The sequence below is a fragment of the Alosa sapidissima genome, chromosome 19 (assembly GCF_018492685.1).
Source record: "Alosa sapidissima isolate fAloSap1 chromosome 19, fAloSap1.pri, whole genome shotgun sequence".
NCBI lineage: Eukaryota > Metazoa > Chordata > Actinopteri > Clupeiformes > Clupeidae > Alosa > Alosa sapidissima.
This window is the reverse complement of record NC_055975.1, coordinates 20,569,366-20,590,916: the sequence shown is the minus strand read 5'-3', so window position 1 is coordinate 20,590,916 and position 21,551 is coordinate 20,569,366. Positions and strand designations below refer to the sequence as shown.

The window sequence follows — 21,551 nt, the reverse complement described above, 5'->3', positions numbered from 1 at the left end:
TGAGCAGCTGTATTTCTTTGTAGCAAAACAATATAATAAAGAAAGAACTGTTTTAAACCAATACATATCCAATTATTGAAGAATTTATTAATTTGTGTGACTTTAAATGTTGAATGAATGTTCTTTCTATAACTTTGAGATATTATGTATACTAGTATGTAGTTATGTGAGTAGAGATTTGATCAATGCAGGGAATGCATATCATACGTGTTTTACCCTTGATTACCTATGATTTGTAAAAAATGTATCGTCAAGTTGTTTTTGTCTGCTTTCAGTATTGTGAAAAGACGTCCAAGTACCTTGTCTGAGCTGTTTCAAGGGACCCCGCTTAAACTGAGAAGGACAGCCCCTGAGAGCAGTGGTTCCAGTAGCACCTTGAAGAAGAAAAACGATGGCTGTGTTAACACTCGGGGCAACCTTGATCCTGAGAGGGAGCCACAAAAGTCAGAGCAAGAGGATGTACAGGCAAAGTCTGTTGTGAAGGAGGAGTGTTACATAGATTTGAAATCCAAGGAGGATTCTGAACAGGCTCCTGATGTATCCAATTCTGTTCATGAGCCCACAAGTGGTCAATCATTTGTTACACAGGAAAATAGACAGAAGGTTCCTAGCATTTCATCAACGGAAACACGGTCTGGTATAAAGTTCTGCAACTCCGAAGAACAAAGCCAGAATAAATCTGTTCCACAAAAACGATCAGGTGCTGCGGCTTTGCCCCTTCTTGCGTTGTTCTTTCAGCAGCTCAAATCAAAGCCAAAATCAGTTAAGCTCACCCCTAAACCTGATCATTTACTCTTTGAAAAGTTCAAATCACAACCCAAATCTGTCGATCTTGTCCAAAAACCTGATATTTCTTGTTCGTCACCCTCAACGAGTATTGTTTTAAAACCTAATTCCACACATCCTTCAGAATCATGTACTCAACTGGTTGACACCCATACCTCACCAACACTGACTCCTATCTCATCCAATAAAACTGTTGAAAGCATTGCTGTCGATGCCCCGTCAGAATGTTTGACATCTTCAAAAACTGATTACACAGCCTTTGTCAAAACATTCCCTGAAATCCAGACTTCTTCACTGTCCACTGAGACACATTCATCACAGTCCACTACAGACCCCTCTGACACTGACACAACGCCCACTACAAAATTTGAGGAACCTAGATCACAGTCCTTTATTACAAGTGCCTCTGAAGTCCCTGTCAACCATTCCACTACCCTTGCCACACCATCACCATTGTCATGCGAAGCTGATGGCCCTGCCTCAGCACCTGATTCACCATCATCCCCCGTCTTTTCACATGGTAGCCCTGCACCTTCATCTGACCAAGAACCAGTAGATCGTCTTCCTGATGAACTGCTGGATATTCCTCAAGTCCGTGAGCAAGACAATGGCAATGAAGCGAGTGGTGGAACTGGTGTGGCTTCCCTCGTGGTCAACACTAGCAACCAGATATCTGTGGGGAAAAAGCCTAAGGGGAGACCCAGGAAAGGCAGAAAACACAAGCAGCCTGAGGAGCCGCTGTTGGTGAGTGGTCCTACAGACGTCCGCATGCAACCCAGCCTTGAAGATGTGGAAGGCCAATTATTTGTCTCCTTTACCTCAAAGGTAACTACATACTTGAGCCTAAAAGCAATATAATGCTGTAGGTGGTTGTATTTTTGTCATCTTTGAGGTTTATTGGATCTTTCTCTGAAGTCATGGTACAGTGTTCATTGTTAATGATGCCAATGAGTAACAGGTGAAATTTCATTGTACTTAACAGGAGGCTCTTGAAGTACATCTGGATGACAATGATGAAGAATCTCCACCACCACAATTACCTGAGGTTATGGAAAAGCAAGGTACATCTAATCATTAGTGAATATTCCACTGTAAGTAGTAGAATACAGTAATTTGGGACATTCAGAGTGATTTACATTGTGATGTCTTTTTGCAACAGTTGAATCCCTTGAGGCCATGGCTGAACGAATCGCCTCATTAGAGAAGGCCCTCCTTCAAGATTTAAAGGTCATGAAACACAAACAGGTCATCCACCCAGTTCTACAGGAAGGTAAGACCGATTAGCCTGTGGTCCTAAAGCTCTTTATTACACTCTGAACAGGTGCACAGTTTGTAAAAAAAAAGAAGAGAGAGAAAGTGGCATACTGAATTAAATTAAGTGTAGTGTAGAAATAAAAATCACACTTGATCACCATAAATGAAGCGGGTCATTTGTAATCTGTTTTTGTCTTCTTTTTAAAGTTGGTCTGAAGTTGAATATACTTGATCAGATCTTAGCCATTGATCTGGTATATTTGGGTGTGGAACTACCGATTCCCCCTCCCTCTCCATGTCCTAGTACAAGCTCAGGGAGTGTGTCATCACAACGTAAGTATAACATGGAAAATCCCATAATTCATAAGCCATAATCCATCTGTTTATTAAGTTGATTATGTCTCATCATTAAAATATTCCTCATAGTTTTTTTCTATTTTTTTTATTTGATGTATGACCTCCCTTACTTCACTCACATTGTAACTAGATGTTTCTGTGGACATAGTCCCTTTTGTTTCTAGGACCGGAAAAACAACAGATATCACCAAAATCAAAGGCTGGAGGGATAAATTTGTAGCACCAGACCCTAAAGAATCACCTCCTGAAGGTAAAACAACACTTCATACTATAAACATTCAACCTCCAGCTAATCTGGCATTAGGCCATATTCAAACAGTACCTGCCACCATAGTGCCTTTAAAATGGCATAAATTGCTATTCTGGTTAGACGCCAACTGCATTTTGTTGTCTCTGTACTCGTACTCTGTACAATGACAATAAAGATGAATCTAATCTAATCTAAAAAAAAAAAAAAAGGTGTAGCACTTCTAGGTGAATTAAAAAAAAAAATTTTCTGTTTGAAGCTGGTAACAGCTCAGATGCAGCACTGAAGAATCGGTCAGCCTTCTGCAGTGACATGCTAGATGAGTACCTGGCCAGTGAGGGAAAGCTCATAGACGAGCGCGCGGCCAGTTTCTCCACGAGCAGCGTCACCCCTGTTTCTTACCAGATGCCCACCAAAAGCAGTAGTTACGTGCGGACACTGGACAGCGTGCTGAAGAAGAGGGCACCTGCATCCGTCACTCCCACCCCCAAATCAGTTCCACCTGTTACCCCAGCTGCCTCCCAAACCAAAAAGTCCAAGGTATCTCCTAAGACGCAGAAGTCAGGAGCAAGCACGGCTCGCAGGTCATCCAGGACAACCACTCCCAAGGCAAACCCCACAACGGCACACCCACCTTCATCCACACCTGAAACTCAAGATGCTCTAGCCAGCAAAAAGTCATCATCCAAGGTCAAAAACACCCTAAAGCCACCAAGATCAAAGACGCTGTCAGTCAAGGATGCAGTGCAGAGTGACACTAGTTCAGTCACCCAGGCAGGTAAATCTGTCTGGGGACGCGATGTGACCCTGCCTCGCACTGTGTTGAAGCTGCTGGAGGTGGAAGATGGATCGGTGTGGGAAGGGAAAGAGCGGACATTTGTCACAGAGGAACGAGCCTCCATTGCACTAGCAGCCCTTGCCTCTGCCTCTGCCACGGTACTGACGTGCTTTTAATTCTGCTTTTAAATTATGAGATTGTTGGTGTCTGTTTCTGTGCAAAGATAAATATTTTAATGAAATTTGTTTTGATTCTTAAATTATTGTACACTTTTATCAAGTTGGAAGACAATAACCCAGAATATTCTAAAGGATTGAGGATGAGGATATACAAAAAGTCAAAGCAGGGGTCAGGAACCCATGGCTCACTAATTTGAGCTGAGGTTTTCATCACGGTTAATAAGTAGCTAAATTATTACACTAGTGTGTAAATCCAACATGAAACGCCAATGGCTGTAATTGTTTTTCTAAATGCTAACACCGTTTCTAAATGAGTGACCTCAGTCTGTACCAAAACGAAATTTTCATTGGACAATGTGGCTCGACACTGAACGATGCGGACAGACAAGTTAACTATTTTGGAGTGAGCTGCGTCTGTTTTGCCTTGAATATTAATGCAACGTTTGCATTAATATAAGCATGACATAGTAAGAAAAATGCATACAAAGAGCTCTAGTGGAATGTAGAAGTTCCCAACCCCTGTTCTAAAGTGTCATCTATTTACCTAAAAATGAGTGTCATTATGGCCCATCAGTATTCACCGGTGGTTGAATAATTTCATCTCACTCTTGGTAAAAGTTAATGTAGTATAACTGTGGTATATAGTATAACTAATACCCTTTTCACCTGTTGTCTCCACCTCCCAGGGAGTTGTAGGGGAAAACAAGGTGGCCATGCCAATCATCAAACGTCGAGCGCCACCCTGCCTCCGTCCCCACTGCCGTCTGGGCTGTGTATGTGCCAGCCTGGTTCAGGAGCGGCGCCACAACCACTGCGGAAAGCCAGAGTGCATGCTGGGATGCAACTGCCTGCGGCACAAAGTTGTTTTGCTTAAGAAGCATGAGAAGGTGACTGAGGGCTCAAGAGAATCTCCATCGTCTCAAACCTTGACGGAGGACGATGAGGGCTCCATCAAAATGAAGAGGAAGAAGAAGAAGAAAAAGAACAAATCTCTGGCCTATGGTAAGGCCTGTGTTTCCCAAATTAGGTTAATATTAACCCTTAAAGGTGTAGGTTTTTGAACGTTCTAAGTTCCGCAACAATTGAAGGTTCTAAAATTCTATGTTGAATTCAATGAACCCAGATATTCTTTAGAACGTTCATTTCTCAACATTCCCGAATCCTTTAAGGGTTAAGTGATATTGCTCCTTTTCTGACCATTTGTGTCTTTCTTTCTCTCTCTGCGATATATAGTGCTCACAGATCCTCCAGTAACCTCAGAGCCAGCCACCCGTGTGAGAACAATCTGGAAGTACGAAGGGACAGAGGCTGATCAAGATGAGCTGCACATCCCTACTCCAGTCTACCTCCCCTGCCCTCTACGTTATGATATTAAACCAGACTCTGAGGACGTGGTAAGAGCTTGTCTGAATGATTACATGTCTTCATACATGCAAAGATGAAAATCCAAAGCCCAGTATTTTCGTGTTTTTTTTTTTTTCTTTTTCTGTCAGTTACTTCTTTCGTATACATTATGAAGTGCTAAATGCTTTGGATTTGACTAGCTTGTAATGCAGTTCACATTTTTCCGTAGGACAATGATGAGGGCATGATGACTTGTGCACGTATCCGACCCTATGAAGCCAAGACCTCAAAGGAGTCTAACAGAAAGGTGAAGTTATGGACTCCGATGTCATGGAAATTGATAGCAAACAGTAACTGATAACAGCTTGTCATGGCTTTATGTGCATGTATATAACACAACATAAATGCTTGCTTATACCATAGATTGCCTGTCCTTGTGAATGACCTTTTTTACCTTCTTGTAGCAGTTTAATTTTCTTTTGATGACTTTTAGAGGAAACAACACAAGAGCTCCACCTCTGGACACTATAATATATCTTTTTTTATTGCATTTCAGGAAGAGAACGTCCCAGTAGACTTGGCAGATGGTATGTACTATACATTCAATATTTTTTTCTTAGAAACATATCATGGTGCTGACTTGTACTGACAGGTGTCACATATTACAAAATGTCTACCATCATAGCACCCCAACAAGTATTGGCAATTTTAAAATCGCTAAAAGTGGGTGGCATCACATCAAGTAGGATACAATTAATTCAATATGGCATAATGTTATGCACCAAGACAATATGGTACTATGCAACATAAAACCATACATGTGCATGGAATCACAACAATGACATATCATACAGTATAATAAATTCACATGACTTGGGAGAATGGGAATGTTGACGAGAGGAATAATTGTGAAAGTTGGAGGGGTATGTGATGCTAGAGGCACAGGCCTACAATACAGTGTGTTGGTGGAGCGTGTTGTAGTGTTCAGGACCTACTACTCTAAAAGTCCTGTCACCCATAGACTGGACACCAGAGGCAGGTACAGAAAGCAGACTGGAGTCAGAAGAGCATAGTGAACAAGAGGGTAAGTATGGATGAAGGAGGAAAGAGGTTTCCATACTACAACGGAATATTCAAAATAGTCATGCTTGAGGGAATCCCTGTCGTTATCTTGAACCCTGCCAGGTTTCTGGAAAAGGATCCATGCACTTCTCTGGCACAAAAATAAAAAATCCTATATTTTAATGGCTATTTTACAATGATATTCTTAAAAAAACATGTACCATACATGTTGAAAATGAGCTACCCTGAAGAGGTGTCCATACTACAACGGAATATTTAAAGTAGTCATGCTTATGAAAATCCCTATTATTATCTTGAACCCTCCCAAGTTTCTGGAAAGGATTCATGCACTCTGGCACAAAAATAAAAAAGCCTATATTTTATTGGCTATTTCATGATGAAATTATTAAAAACATGTACCATACATGTTGAAAGTGAGCCAAGTAATATACTCTGAAGAGGTGTCCATACTACAATGGAATATTCAAAGTAGCTGTGCTTGAGGGGAATTACTGTTGTTATCTTGAACCCTCCCAATAATTAATGGTACAAAATATAAAAAAGCCTATATTTTAATAGCTGTTTCATGATGAAATTCTTACAAACATTTACCGTTTAAGTGAGCTGAGTAGTATACCCTGAAGTAGGCTGTTTGTGCCGCTATACAGACAAAACGCAATGAGGTATGTGTTGTTTTAGAAGGTTAGGGTCATTGAAAGCCAACCTAAGAGGAGATGGACAGTAGATGCCTCCAGTGAGATAATGAACAGAATTAGACTGTTTCAAGTGGTGGCAGAAGCTAGAAAATGGTGACCAGTAAAAATGGTAATACCTGTAGAAAATTACAGTCTGTAATTTTTCTTCCTCATCAGAGAGTGGTCATGGTGATGAACCAGAGCCTGGTGAGTACACCCATGGCCCCTCCAAGCGCCTGGAGGTTGTGTCCGAATGCAATTGGGACCGACGGACTGACCGCACGTACATCATGCGGGTGCTGTGCGAGCACATGGACAAGGACCGCCTGAAGACGCCCTTTTGGATTGGCAAATACCGCATCCAGCCCATCTCGCAGACTGTGGTGGATGAGGGCCAGGGGCCCTGTGTCAACTACAAGGTCCTCATCTCGCAGCCGCAGCTTGGCTTACTGAAGGATAAGATCCAGACTCGTTTGGAGACCAAACCACCGGCTCCACCTGTGGAGAAAGCTGCTCCAGCTCCACAGAAGCCTGCAGAACAGCAGAAGCCAGCAGAACAGCAGAAGCCAGTTGCAAGGCCAAAACTCATGCCTGAGCCGAAGGTTGAACCGAAAACAAAGCCCAGAGTGATGGAGCCCTTGCCCAAACTAAAACCAGATCAAGGCCTCCCCTTCCTGGCTGGTGTCCCTACAGCGGGTCTGCTTATTGCCCAACGAAAAAATGGTGAAGGCTGTCCTGTAACGGTATGTTCCTACATAATATTGCACTTACATGCTGCTTGTGCTATACTACAATTCCCCATCACTGCAGTACAGATTTGTAGTAGAAGTGTTTGTCATGACTTTGTCGGCATCTCTTCTGTTTTGGTCTTTGATATTTCATACACTATATTTCCAGAGCAATGCTGAAACTGCTGCATATTAGTGTAGAATATGTCATGTGCTCATACCATTCTTATGTCTCCAGGTGAATGGAAAATCGTACCCTAAAGCCAGACTACAGCTTGGTCACATGGGAGCACTTCACCCAGCCAACAGGCTAGCTGCATACATCACAGGCCGTCTGGACCCTGTGAATCTACCAGGGTATCCAAAATCTCAAGCCCAAGCCGCAAGCACGGCCAATGCCACAGTTACAACTACTGCTAGTGATGTGATGGTTACTTCTATTACTACAACAGCAGCAACTCCTCTGCTTCAAAAATCCACAGGTGAGCCATCCTTTATTTTCTTTTTTCATAGTTGGCGACAGTGGAAGGACCCCTTTGGGGTCACGTAGGTCTTCTAAATGGCACACTAAGGTTTTTGTGACATGTTTTGAGTTTTGACAAAATTCAAAGTTCAAAGGCAACCATGATGACAAAGGTGAAACACCCATTAAGAGTTCATTTTGAATGGATTTGGATCGAATCAGATATGGGAAATACCAACAATCTTGATTCCAAAAAGTTGCCTCTAAATGGATACATAAAATGTAACACATTCTCTGTACAGTGCACCAACTTATTGTAAAGTACTCTCTACAAGCAAAACATACTGGTAAAAAAAAAAAAAAATTCCAAGGGGACAATGGCGATTGCAAATCTTCTGCATTTAATGAAAATGATTACTATCTTGATTGTATGGGGAGTGTCAACCAACTCCTGAATGTGTTCCTCTGTACAGTGACCAAGCCCTCTGTGGGAAAGGTCTACACCCAGTTTGTGGTCAACCAGCTCTGCTCCCAGCAGCAGAAGCTGCCGTGCACTGGGGGTGCTCAGCTGTTGGGCAGTGTTCAGAAAGTAGTCTTATCTTCCAACCCCGTGGTTGTGGTGGGCCATCATGTTGCCGCCCAGAGTACCCAAAAAGAACAGGGGTCTGGGGATAACAAAGGACCTATCGTCGTCACTCTGTCTCCAAGCAAACAGGCCCCACAGAAGGGCTCTGTTGGCACCTTGGCATCCTCGGTCACAACAGCTGTTACTACCACTACCACTACTCCAACCACCTCAGGCACCTCAGGTACTGGTCCGGTCATCCATGTCCATGCCTTGTAGTCCTGGCGACATAAGTCACTTGACAAAAGCTAAATGGGTCTCGCAGTGTGTTTTGATTTCTACGGCAACTTTTGTACTTAGATAGCAAATTGATTTATTGCTGAGCCCCGCCCCCCCTTTGTTACTGCTAACTCGGACAAACATTACCAGAGCTGACTAGAACTGCAATGGGAGCTGTTAGCATGTCTGTAACAACAAACACTAAAGAAGCACTTTTGGAGACTTAAGGATCTGATTTCTTTTAAGGACTCCAGTATCTCATGGAGGGATAGATATAAAATTAAAATCTAGCTTTTTCGTAGATGACAGACATAGACGGGGGAGGTGTTATTCACTCTTTTGCTAAGTGAACGTTATGCTACATCGGTTTGCATGCACACGTTAATTTACAAAGACACTGCCATGTAAGGAACAGGGTAAAGAAGTAAACACAGACTACATCTCAGTGTCTCTCCAACTTTGTTAACTTGAGGTAAATAAATCTTACATTGCTGTCAACAAACCTCATAACGTCTGCAGTGCTAGCTTGATGACCAAGAGATGAGGCTTCTCCCTTGTTTTATTGTTCAGTGAACTCTCTGCACCTCCAATTTAAGCTTATCATAACCATCCACAACATGTTGAAGTCTTTTTAATGCAAAATTCTGTCCTTTTGTCTCTCAGTAGTTGGCTACCAAGTGTTATGTAATGTCATTTGGACATTAGCAGTGATTAGCTAACTATGCTAGCTATCTAAAAGTAAAACCTTCAACGAGCCCCTGTCAACAAAAACATGTTTCTTCACTCTCTGATTGGTTGACCAGAATTATGCCTCATCAACTCCATTTCAAAAGTTTAGCTGTACATGCCGTCCTGGAGGACAAACATTATTTTGTTTTTTGTTGAGTGATACTTGTCGCCAGGATTGTAAAGGGGCCTTCAAAATGCCCCTGCCCTTGCTAAGCCTGTCTACTTGCAGAGTAAGAACTGCCTTTCGTGCCCCTGTGCCACTGCTGCCATGCTCTGGTGTGTTTGTCCTGACCCTTCATACACATTTCAATCTCATTCATCAGCCCATATCAGGGTAGGCCTGCCCCCCTCTTCGAGTGTCCAGATTCACTTTGAATTCATGAACCGTCTGACACAGCTTAACAACACACACACACACACTAGTGAATTGTGCTGTGTAGGTTATCACTGGAATGAAGAAAAGAGGGCGGCAGTACTCCTTGACGACTCCTTGATTTCTTTACCGCACACAATGCTCTTACCAGTGCTGCTGCATAAGCGTGAAATTCCTGCAAGTAAGCCTATATTGTGGTCCGTGCCCACAAAGCCTATCAACAACAGTGATTATGTGATTTCGGGTGATGCATCCTTTATTTGTGCGTTTTTTTTGTGTATGTGTTATTGTTGTGGTCACTTTTTATCATGTTGCATCTTGGATGTGGTGAATTGGTGTGCTTTTTTCAGAGGTGAGCATGGTTGGCGTTTTTGTGATGCATTCATGTTTTCGCTGTTGTGCTTAATGATGTGCTGATGTGCTTGATGTGCTTCTTATTTTGCTGTATAAAACATGTTGAATATACCAAAACGATCCATCTAGATAATCTGAAGACAAGATAACATAAAGCTACATTTTAAGAATCAATAATCATTCAAGACATACACCATGCTGCTTTTTTCTATGGCATTATACTCACCAAGACAAAAACAAATATAATCTCCTCTCTCTCCAAAGGGTATAACATACCTGAATCACTGTTGCTATTCCTACTGTATGAAGGTTCATGAACTCATTCTTGTCTGACTCCATGATTTCAGATAGGGCACCTCAACTCCAGACGGTAGTGAAAATCGTTCCTCGCCAGCAGCCGGTAGGGGTGCCCACTCCAGCTGTTAGGGCCGTCGCCCCAGCAACAATAGGAGCCCGGAATATTTTGGCCCAGAATGCCAGTCGAGTCTTGCTTCAGCCAGTTCGAACCAGCTCTGGGGCGACCCTCTACCGTAACCCCAATGGCCAGCTTGTTCAGCTCGTGCCCCTTAGCCAGCTGCGGAACCTTAAACCCAATTTTGTGCTGAAAGACCAGACCAGTAAGTACAGAATATAATAATCATACTTCATTTATGCTTGAAAACTCAATGTGGACCTGAATATACAATGTAAGAAATATCAAGACCTCAGAATCTTTATGGAATAGATTTTGGTTAAAATAAATCAATAAACATCAAGGAAACAGATATTAAGATTAGTCATTCATGTGTTGAAAGGGCAAATAAGTTTTATTTTTCTTTAGGTCTGCATTGTTGGTAACATTTTTGTATTGTGATGGCTATGTGAAGGATTAGGATATATTACAACCAAATCTTTTATCTTTATGTTTCTGCAGAAGCTTTTGTGCGGTTACCCTCTCCAGTTGTCCTTGGCGCTAAACCCAGAGGACCCACCCAGAATGCTGTTTCTTCACCTCTAACAAACACCTCAGGTGCACCATTGGCCGTTGCCACCCCGACCAGCTCCTCCTCAGTCACAGCGGTCTCAAGCCAAAAGCCAATCACAACCAGTGCTGTGAGCGCATCAAGTTCAACTACCAGCACTTCCCCACCTAAAGCAGCCAAGGTCATCTCCCTGTCTGGGTCCTCTGCTTTCGCCATTAAAACAGTCTCGCCTGTGCTCAAAGGAGCTCCAGAGTTCTTAGGGGACACTGGAACTCACACCGTGAGGATCTTACCAACCAGTCCTGGAACTCAAGGGCTCCCTCTGGCTCTGGGGGCAGCTAAACTTGTTCCGGCCAGTGGAAGTTTCACCTTGCTTCAACCACCAACCACCAAGACCGGTGTAGCTCTTAGGCCAGATAGAGTCTCAGTAGCCCCCTTATCAAACAAACCTCCACTGGTGTTGGTTGTTGACAAACCCACAGCAGTTCCTGTTGTAGAAAAACCTGCCACAGATCCTTCACCGAGTAAACCCTCACCAGTTCCTGTTTTGGCCAAACCTCAAGCAGTGTTGCTGGTAGATAACTCCAAAACAGTTTTTGCAGAAGGCAAACCAACAACAGCGTCGGGACCTTCAGCCTCTACTGTCCTTACATTGGTGAAAACTCCAGAAGTCCAGAAGCTGTCAGACAAATCTCCAGAGGTTTTGGCAGTGCCAGATAAGGACAAACCTCCAACATCTGCAGTTCCAGAGAAACTTTCAGCGCCGGCTGTTAAAAATGAACGTTCACTCTTAGTGTCAGACAAGTTGACAACAGTCCTTTCATCTAACAATGCTGATAAACTACCTGAAGGCCCTGTGTTGGACAAACCCGATGTGGTACCCGCATCAGGCAGTTCTGCCTCTGTGCAGAAAAGACAAGAAAGCATTGTCACAGATACCACAGCAGAAGGTTCTGTTGGATCCCCAATAGATCTCTCTGCAGACCACAGCTATTCCGGTGATTCAGGTCTGACCAGCCCAGTAAAAGCTGATCAGCCGAAGCCGACCGGTCCTACCAACAACACTCCACCTGGAGATGGGAATACTCCCTCGGTCGAAACCTCAAAGGGAAACTCTGTGTCAAACCCCTCTGTCTCTTTCCGGAGCGACCATATGCAGGCTGAAAAGGCTGTCCCAGATGGTGAGCCCATGCTCTTTAAGGAGATGCTGGATCTAGCACCACTAAGCCCCTCAGTGGATGAAGTAGACACTATACACATCGACAGTGACGACCATGAAGATGAGGATTGCATTGTTGTGTCAGAAAAGAAGCCAGCAATGGAGGAAGGAGAGATTGGCTCAGATGTTGAGATCGTGGGAGACACTTTCATCCTGACTGATGACTCTGATATGGACTCTGACACGGATGAGTCTGTTTGCGTGATCAGTGTAAGATTCAGTACAGTTGTAGACCAATATAGCTAACTATACCTGAGCTGCTATTCTGTAGGTTCATTACATTATCAGACCATGAACATGTTTTTTCTTGACCTTGTTCAGAATGCACTGCTCTTGGCATTTGTATGTTATGTGTATCGAATTTTTGAGTGTATTAAGTGTTTTGATTTTTTAACCCATTGTAGGATTTTAGTGATGAGGACAACACTGTTGACATCGAGACCGTGGATGTGTCAACTATGTCACATAACTCTGATTTAAACAAAAATAAATTAAGGTAAGTAAAGCAGTTCAGATGAAAATTTAAGGTTATGCAATATATGGGTGTATATAAGGAGATGTATATACCCACAGAATAGAATTGTTGACATCATTTATAGAACTTTATCTACCGGTATGTTAATGTCAATGTGAAAGTGAATGTTCAGTACATACGTTAGGGGTGTGAATCTCTCATGTAAAAGACGATACGATTCACATCTAGATACATGTTCATAAAAAACGATTCAGTACGATTCGATGCGATACGATTCGATGCAGTTCAAGAATGGAAAGCATTCTGAAAGATTTTTTTATCAATTGCTCAAGGTGCGCATTAATTTTATGTTATCAATTATCATGGTCATGGTTGTCAATTAGGCAAAACAAGTGTGAATATGATTATCTAAACTGAGGTTTGTATCATATACTGTATTGAAATGAAAAAAATAATAGTCTACATTTCAGTCAAACACAGCAGCCAAATACAACATAAAAATACATTTTTATAGACATTATAGATTTTATAGAGTTATATCTGATTGTTTTCAAGGAGCTGTAGCCTATTGTTGAGGTAAGACAATACCGAAATAAAATAAAACAGTGCTTAAGACACTGTTGGCCTTTTCTCATAGCCTACAAGAATAAGGCCTATACATATCAATGAACTCTCTGGGCTTATTTTGTTCCAACGGTAGACCTAATATGCAGAAACCAGAAACTCAGTGCCACAAGTCTGAGTGAATATGAACAAAATAATAATAATTTGTGCATCGTTTTAGCAGCAAGGGCCAAATTATTCTTTAACGTTAAGGAAATCCCTTCATCAAACGTAAGGCTACTCTACAGACTATTTTACAGTAGATATATGGGTTATGAGGTCCTTTGACAACTTTGGGCAATGAATGTAGCCCAAAACTAACTGCATTACCCACAAATCCGTGCCACGTGTAGTTTTAAAACCGGAAGTGGGATAAACGCGCTGCTAGCAATGTAAATGAGAGTCTGAGCGAGCAGAAAAAGTTGTGAACCGATTCGTAATAAGTAAATCGATATAACGACCGGTTCATTTCAGTTTTATTCTGATAAGTGGCTTCACGTATCGATGTAGCCGTATCTTACACGTAAAAAACGGATACCGATACGTATCGGTTAATCTTTACACCCCTAACATACATGTATATTGATGTTAGTTAATATTCAGTGCTGAGAAATCTCATGAATGTCACAACAATGTGTTTAGGTAGGTCAGAGAAGAGGGAATCCAACTCATTACATTCTAGATAGACCTGCTTTTAAAAGGGCTATGTGTAGGAATCTGATTTTCTCGATTTAATCATTACATTTGCAGCAGTACTCTTCCATTGATTTGCATTATATGTAATACAGCGGTACAACTTGGTATAAAGTGATGTTACAAGATAACTGGCTTAGCTGGCACTAGCTGGTTTGCATGGTAACTGTAGTGGACATCTGGGCAACAGTATAGGCGATTTCGACATTACATCAAAACTATTTCTAGGTCAGTTTTTCATTTTTCATTTTTTAACTTAAAAACCACATAAAGCATCTTAAAAGGGCTAGCACTAGGATTCTCACATTCTCGATTCTGTTAAATGACACTGTTGGTTTTTAACTGATATGATGAAACAATATGAAAAAAAAACCTCTTCGTTGTCTCACTGTAGTCAGAAGAGTGCGCCCATTTTGGAAAGGTCTCAAAGGCTTGAAGGCCACAAACACAATGAGAGGCTGCGCCGGAACTTCATGAGGCAGTGTTTCAGTAAGCTGCAGCTGTCGCTGAGTCTCTCTGACCCCAAGCCATCCAAAATATGCATTATCCAAGAGGTGAGAATTTTTTTTTTTTTTTTTTTTTTTCAGTCTCTTATCATGTTGTGTGAATTGGTAAAATGATAATGACCCAATTTATTTGAAAATTGCTTTTTTTTATACAACCAAAACTATTAGCTTGCTGATAATCAACATGTTTCTTTCAAGGCCACAAAACAAATTCGTGAACTTCAAACCCAAGGATTTTACCTGCGAAATGAAAAAGATGTGCTGATTAAAAAGCAGAGGATATACCTCAAGAAGATATCAGAGTCCTCAGGTAAACTACACGTCACAAGTAATGCTCAATAGTGGAATTATGCCAGATACCAAAGTAATAACGAATACAATTGTAGGACACTATGGTTGATTTATTCTTGTTCAATTCTTCGTCTTTTTGTGATATGATTTTCATAATGTGTTTGTACAGACAGTGGCACGTTGTAAGAAAAGCAGTCACAAGTAATCCTCAATAGTGGAATTATGCCAGATACGTAAGGGATAATGTATAGAACTCTGTATAGAGAGTCTCTTTACACTTATTTGTTACCGTTTCGTCGTGGCTTTTGCTGAGAAACAAATAGTTCGCAACACACGCTGAACTTGAATCAAACATTCTTTAGAACACAGCTGATCAACCGTCTGCTTTCAGTTTTGAATGAAGTTCCAAGCACAAACTCCGTTGCCATTGACAGCGGTCATTCTTGTTTTCAGAGGTCCTTTCCCAAGAAATAATGACCGCTAGAACTTTCGGAAATCCCATTCAAGTCAATGGAGCATTCTAATTGCATTGTGAAGAGCCGTATAATAACAAAGTAATAATGAATACAATTGTAGGACATTATGGTTGATTTATTCTTGTCCAATTCTTTGTCTTTTTATGATATGATTTTCATAATGTGTTTGTACAGACATAGTGGCAAGTTTTAAGAAAAGCAGTTTAGCTGTCCCTGGGTACCTGCCAACATGATGTGGTGATTTCAAGGGCAAACAGAGCCTCATCCAGTGTTACAATATTGTCTGGCTCTTGTTGTCTACAGGGAAGTCTGAGGAGATGATTCTAAAAAAGCTACAGGAGATCAGCGGCAGGCAGAAGGTCATCGAGGAACACAGGAAGCGGAAGCAACAACTCTCTGTGTTGTCACTACCGAAAGAGCTAATTGTCTGCCCACCAGTCCCTAGCTCTGAAAAATCCTCTTCCCCCACTCCTTCAGCCACAGCAGGCTCTGAGCACGGCCCTCATGCCAAGCGTCGGCCTGCCCAGCAGCCTGCCCCTCCCCCAACCTACCAGGCTCCTTTGGTACCTCTGCGTCCAGAGAAGCGGCCTAAAATACTGCCCAACATCCTCAGTAAGAGGTCCAGAGGTCAGTATTTAATTGAACACCATTTAATTATTTGTATAGCAATATTTGTTTAATCAGAGACACTGTTTGGTTGGCGCCCATTTTCATTTTATCCCGTGGCCAAGTTTGAACCTATTTTTTTCCACAGTACTTTTCCATTAGCCATGAGTAGGCTATATCACTATTTGCCTTATTCACCCGTTGGCCATTACGAGGCTAAAGGGTACACTTGCCATTACACCTCAGTCCAGCAGATGGTGGTGGTAATGCACTCTGTTTGCAAACTGCTAAAAAAATCACTGAAGAAGAAGAACAGGCCAGTGAACCCTTCTTCTTTTTCGGTGAGCTTTTTTTTTGGCAGTTTGCAAACAGAGTGGATTACCACCACCATCTGCTGGACTGAGGTGTAATGGCAAGTGAACCCTGTAGCTTCGTAATGGCCACCAGGTGAATAAGGCGAATAGACTGAAATGTATTGGATCAATGCCAGCACATGATAATCAAATGTCTTTTGTCATAGTTTTATACAAGACTAGTATATCAGTTTAAACATTGTTAACCTCTCAAGTTTGGGGAATCCTTTTACACTAAAGTATTGTAACTGGTTTTGTAACTGGATGTTGACCATGAACTCATTTCTCTCGTTTCTAGCCCCTCCAGTAGAACCCCCAGCAGCTCCGCCTCCAGTGCCCGCTTCAGCGTTCGCGGTTATAAACCCCATGTTGCCCGGCCAGCAGATCATCACGCTGTCCAACCCCCTGCACTCTCTCCTGCCCCTAGCCTCCCTTTCCAGTCTCCCAGGTCACAAGTCATCTACGCCAGGTATACCTTGAAGTCTTTCAGTTGTTATATCTGCGAGTGTGGTGACCTGACTTCCCCATTTGGATTATGTGATTTGTATTACCTGCGTTAGGTAGTAGCTTTGGTTTGGGCACTTGTTATAGTTTTGAACACGGCACGATTAATATTTACAGTTTGTTACGGCCAACTGTTTAATTGCACATAGACTGGCCTTGTTGTAGCGATTTTTCGGGGGATTGGTTCTCAGCCCTGATCAATTAGGCGTGTGCTGTTTTTCTCCAAGGCGTGGCTGCAGTGAGCATCAGAGTCCCGGCTGTGCCAAAGGCCATTCAGCTAGAGGGTACTCATTCCCTCGTGTCTGACCAAACTCCAAAAGTGGACAAACCAGCAGGTAGTTTGACTTTTAGCCAGAATTAAATTGAATGAATTAAATATTTTTACTCTGTCATGGTTCTCTCTGTCACATAGTTCTCACACTCAACTGCTTGAGAATGTTTGAGTTCTGAGACAAAGAGTTGATCAGTTTGCTTAGCTATAAAAAACAAATCACAACTTTTGACCTGAATACAGCCTTATATAATTGTCAAAATGGCAAATGTGTTTGAAATGGTGATAGGGAATCTTAGGATCTCTGAAAATGAGTCTTTAGTCAGTAAATTATACTGTCTACTACAGTATTTCAGTCTCCAGTACTTTTCAGTGTTTCTGATCAAAGTTTTTATAACCTTTCAGCGAATGCCATCAGTCTACCCAAGATAGTAACGGTCATGTCCCTGGTACCTTCCATGGAAAACTCGGTCACAAGTAGTAATATCACAGCCCAGGAAAAGACTGATCCTGCTGTTTGCTTACCCTTGGCCACAGTAAGCACACCAGCCCCTCCGAGTACAGATATACTAGAGGAGGGAGAGGTCCCGGATGGGCCGCTGACCGTAGTCAGGGAGCTCACCGCTCATCTGAAGGCCTCAGCTGATCTAGAAGGTAACGAAGAAGACGAAGGAGACGAGGAGGAAACCAGTGAAGCGGTGACGAAACAGGGGAATGTTGACCCCACTCTGATGTCGCTGCTCAATGAGATCGTGTTCCTCAACCAGCAATTGGGCGGCGATGGGTCCAAGCCGTCCACTCCTGGTGACATCCTGCCACCACCAGAGCCAGGCGAGGTCCTGGTGGACCAGCCAAGGGGTGTGGCACTGGACGACGAACGTTCCCTCAGCCCCTTGTTCCTCCGCCTGGACGATGACGATTCCACGACCTCCACCCCCACGAAATCTACGTCTAGTCACAAAACCCAGATGGCAGTGGATGATCCTGTCAAAGCAGCGGTCGGATCAGAACCAGTCGTGAAGGTGGCACCCGCTTCCGGGCCTACTCCGCTGCTCACCCCTGTTCCTGTCCCTTCCATGACCACAAACGGACAGAGTCCACCAACAACGCCCAGTGCTGCCAAAGGTGATGCATTGGCCCCGCCACCTCTCCTGCAGATGAAGGCAGGAAGTGTAGCGCCACCTGTGGCCCCGTCGCTCAAGGACAACTCATCATGGCGACCTATGCCCAAACTTGTTCCTTTGGGCTTGAAGGCCACACCACAGGTACCTCTAAGTCGGGGAACTGGCTCAACCCAGTAGACGTTGTCCTTGTTTTGTTTTGTTTTATTTTGGTTTGGTTTGGGGTTTTTTTGGTAGCAAAGCAATCAGGGATTTGTTCTTAATCTGATGTATATTTAAATTGATGGAAGAGAAACTCTCATGTTTGTGTGTCTGTATTTTTGTTTCTGTTCGGCTTGTTTTTTTAAAACAAGCACTGCCTGATGTGCCTACCTGCTTATCCCAAAGACGTGTTTGTCCTAATTTCAGTAATATATCCTAAAACAGGGAAAACATACACATCTTAAGATGAGGAAGATATAAAAAATTCAGAAAGTATAGGTAATACTTGAACCTGCTGTTTTTCTTTTGGTTTGTGTTGAATCTTTTAAAAAAAAAACGTATATATTTAGTTTTTTTGGTGTTTCAGTTACAGTTGTTTTTCCTCTTGTCGGGAAGAGGACATGCAATACATAACAATCTACTTGAAACATGAGATGTAAATGGCTTATACGAAATAGTTATGCCTCCGAGATGGAGATTGTGTTCATATGTCACCTTTTCTTCTAAACATCTTTTGCATTTTTATGTAGGTGTGGTGGGGTCTCTCCATATTGGAGCAGAGACCACCTTTAAAGCATAGAAGATAACTAAGCTAGTTCAAAGATGAATGTAAGTTTGGCGGAAAGATTTAGCCTTTGGGTGTGAGTCGCTGCTCCCTTTGTCACACTTGAAACTCTGTTTAACAATTATTCACAACACAACAGTGTAATAAAGGCTGTGTCCCATGTGACTTTGTACAAACATCTGTAGGGAGATGCTGGGGTAGTTGACCTTTTGTGTAGACATTTGTTTTTCCAATGAACTGTGAAGCGTTAAGAGTCCGCCTATCTTAACATTTCACGCTATCTTTTATCATGATTATGAGAAACATACACTATGAAGCCCTTGAGGATGGCAATGTTTTAACGCTAATAATGCAATAATACAGTATAGTTCTCAGTATAGGGTCATGACTTTTGTGCTTGTTCATCTTTTGACCCTTCAGTTGCTGGCTCAGAGAAGTGCAGGTTGTTATCACTGCAGTTTTCAGTGTTTTGAACCACCATGGTTTGTGTGCAAGATTTCAAAGGGACTCAGACAAGTTTGTTGATCACCCACCATCTATCGAAAGATTTTAGTCAAGCAATCCAGCTCTATAATTGGTTGGTTGAATGATCTGTCCTACCACTTTCTTTGCAGTCTACTAGGGTATAATTGAATTATTGTACAAAATAATGCACAGTTAAAACGCATAGGAACCCCATCACCAGTATTCTCTACGTACTCATAGTTTACTTGGTCATTCCCAAAAAACAACCTGAGCACATCGACACAGTGTGGGTTATTGTCGTTTCACTACAGGATATATTCCTTATGCAAGTCCTGTGTTCAGTTTTTGCAATCTTTGGTTGCAGAAGTACAAAGTGCATATCTGTGTGTAAATATCTTGAGAAGGACATTGTCTATAGTTCATTACTGTGAATACTGCAAGATTTAGCATGTACATTTTGTCAGTTTTTGTATGTTTATCGGTCACATTAAGAATTGTTTGGGGTTTCCTCTATGAATAAGCCTGATATGTCCAGTATATAATGTTTGTTTATACTCTAAAAGAAAAAGATCTGTAAATAAAGAGGGTTGTGTGCTGGTTTTTGTACTAAGCTTGAAAATATTTTTGTAAGATGTTCATATGTAGACAGTGTTACACTGGCTGACAGACTAGAACAAGAGCTGAAGTGTCCTTGATGAGTAAATAAAGGTGTGTGTTAAACTTGGATGGTACCCAGAGTGTGTTAATGCTTCCATGTCTGTGTCTCATTCTTGTGAACTTGATTTCTTAAGAACATCTTAAGGGAATTTCTTTAAATTTCATGCAAACGCTCATTTGGACTCAAAGATGAACTGATCAGAATTTGGTGGGCAAAGTTCAAGGTCACCATGACCTCATGTACATCCATTTTCCTTAATGTGACCTCTCAAAAACACTTTGGAATTTCAGAAACGTCTCGAGGGACATTCTTCAAATTTAGCAAAAACATTTACATGGACTCAAGAATAAACTGAGAAGATATTGGTCAAAGGTCAGGATCACCGTGACCTCACAAAACTGCCTGAGACATGCAACCAAGCGTCGGTACATTTACCTGGATATTTGTAAATGTGTATGTAGATTGAACCATGACAAGTACAAGTGATTTAGCCTGGCCACGCCCACCTAGATCTCTTTTCAGGGAGATACTAGGCTGGAACACCATATTTCACCAACGTTTCCATCAGAACCCAAAAAGGTCAGGCCAATCAGCGACGAGAGGGGATGAAATCGAAAGTGGCTGTGGTAAATGATGGTAGCAAGGCTTGCAAACATCAAAAATGTATAGTCTGAAGAATATGTATATTTATTTATAGCAAATGTAGGCCTATCTTCATTGTATGCTGTTTCTTGTCAGTTTGGAAGGTAAGAATCCCTGGTCTCCCTGGAGAATGCTCGATGGTGTTTTAAGCCCCCAATGTTGTCTTTGAGGCAGCGCTGCCACCGTCGACTTAAATCAAAGTCAAAGTCAAAGTCAGCTTTATTGTCAATTTCTTCACATGTTCCAGACATACAAAGAGATCGAAATTACGTTTCTCACTATCCCACGGTGAAGACAAGACATATTTTACCAATTTAAGTCCACAGACAAACATAACATTCAAGTAAACAAAAAAGTAAGTAAATAAGAGGGCACATATAATAATGAAAAAAATAAGAGCAGCAAAATTTGGTTGAAATTGTGCATAAACAGTCAATAAAATACTAGTGCAAAGTCAGGCCAATAAAAGGCCTGGGTAGTTCTGTTTGACCTAAGTAAGAAAGAAAGTACCTAATCCTAACCCTAACCTTAACTCATGCCTCACCCTAGCGCCTTCCAGGCAGCGCTGCCTCAAAGACAACGTTGGGGGCCTAAAACACCAAGAAACGATATGCTCGGTTAGGCTGGACCAATGATTTCACAGTTAACGCTATGTCTGCATCCGTCACCATGCTAGTGTTGGAAATGTTTCCCAAACTTGTGTCCTGTCGAAGTGAAGTGAATGAGTCTGGTTTTAACCACCGGGTA

At 42.1% G+C, this 21,551-nt stretch overlaps 1 protein-coding gene across 3 annotated transcripts in view; it reads left to right on the top strand.

Moving 5' to 3' along the window:
- mgaa (MAX dimerization protein MGA a) overlaps positions 1-20,228 on the top strand; it is a 31,869-nt gene extending 11,641 nt beyond the window's left edge. The window contains exons 3-25 of one of the 3 annotated variants that reach the window (XM_042072181.1): positions 276-1,530; positions 1,769-1,847; positions 1,946-2,056; positions 2,248-2,373; positions 2,546-2,647; positions 2,904-3,580; positions 4,288-4,603; positions 4,835-4,995; positions 5,175-5,252; positions 5,502-5,532; positions 5,967-6,029; positions 6,880-7,445; positions 7,669-7,912; positions 8,367-8,702; positions 10,541-10,810; positions 11,107-12,584; positions 12,779-12,870; positions 14,540-14,699; positions 14,850-14,961; positions 15,722-16,045; positions 16,676-16,846; positions 17,109-17,216; positions 17,558-20,228. In XM_042072181.1, coding sequence (XP_041928115.1) covers positions 276-1,530; positions 1,769-1,847; positions 1,946-2,056; positions 2,248-2,373; positions 2,546-2,647; positions 2,904-3,580; positions 4,288-4,603; positions 4,835-4,995; positions 5,175-5,252; positions 5,502-5,532; positions 5,967-6,029; positions 6,880-7,445; positions 7,669-7,912; positions 8,367-8,702; positions 10,541-10,810; positions 11,107-12,584; positions 12,779-12,870; positions 14,540-14,699; positions 14,850-14,961; positions 15,722-16,045; positions 16,676-16,846; positions 17,109-17,216; positions 17,558-18,453 — 7,756 coding nt within the window. In that variant the 3' untranslated portion in view covers positions 18,454-20,228. Of the gene's footprint in view, positions 1-275; positions 1,612-1,768; positions 1,848-1,945; positions 2,057-2,247; positions 2,374-2,545; positions 2,648-2,903; positions 3,581-4,287; positions 4,604-4,834; positions 4,996-5,174; positions 5,253-5,501; positions 5,533-5,966; positions 6,030-6,879; positions 7,446-7,668; positions 7,913-8,366; positions 8,703-10,540; positions 10,811-11,106; positions 12,585-12,778; positions 12,871-14,539; positions 14,700-14,849; positions 14,962-15,721; positions 16,046-16,675; positions 16,847-17,108; positions 17,217-17,557 lie in introns of all 3 variants that reach the window. The other 2 variants (XM_042072180.1, XM_042072182.1) reach the window with 2 other exon arrangements.
- The last annotated feature ends 1,323 nt before the right edge of the window (positions 20,229-21,551 follow it).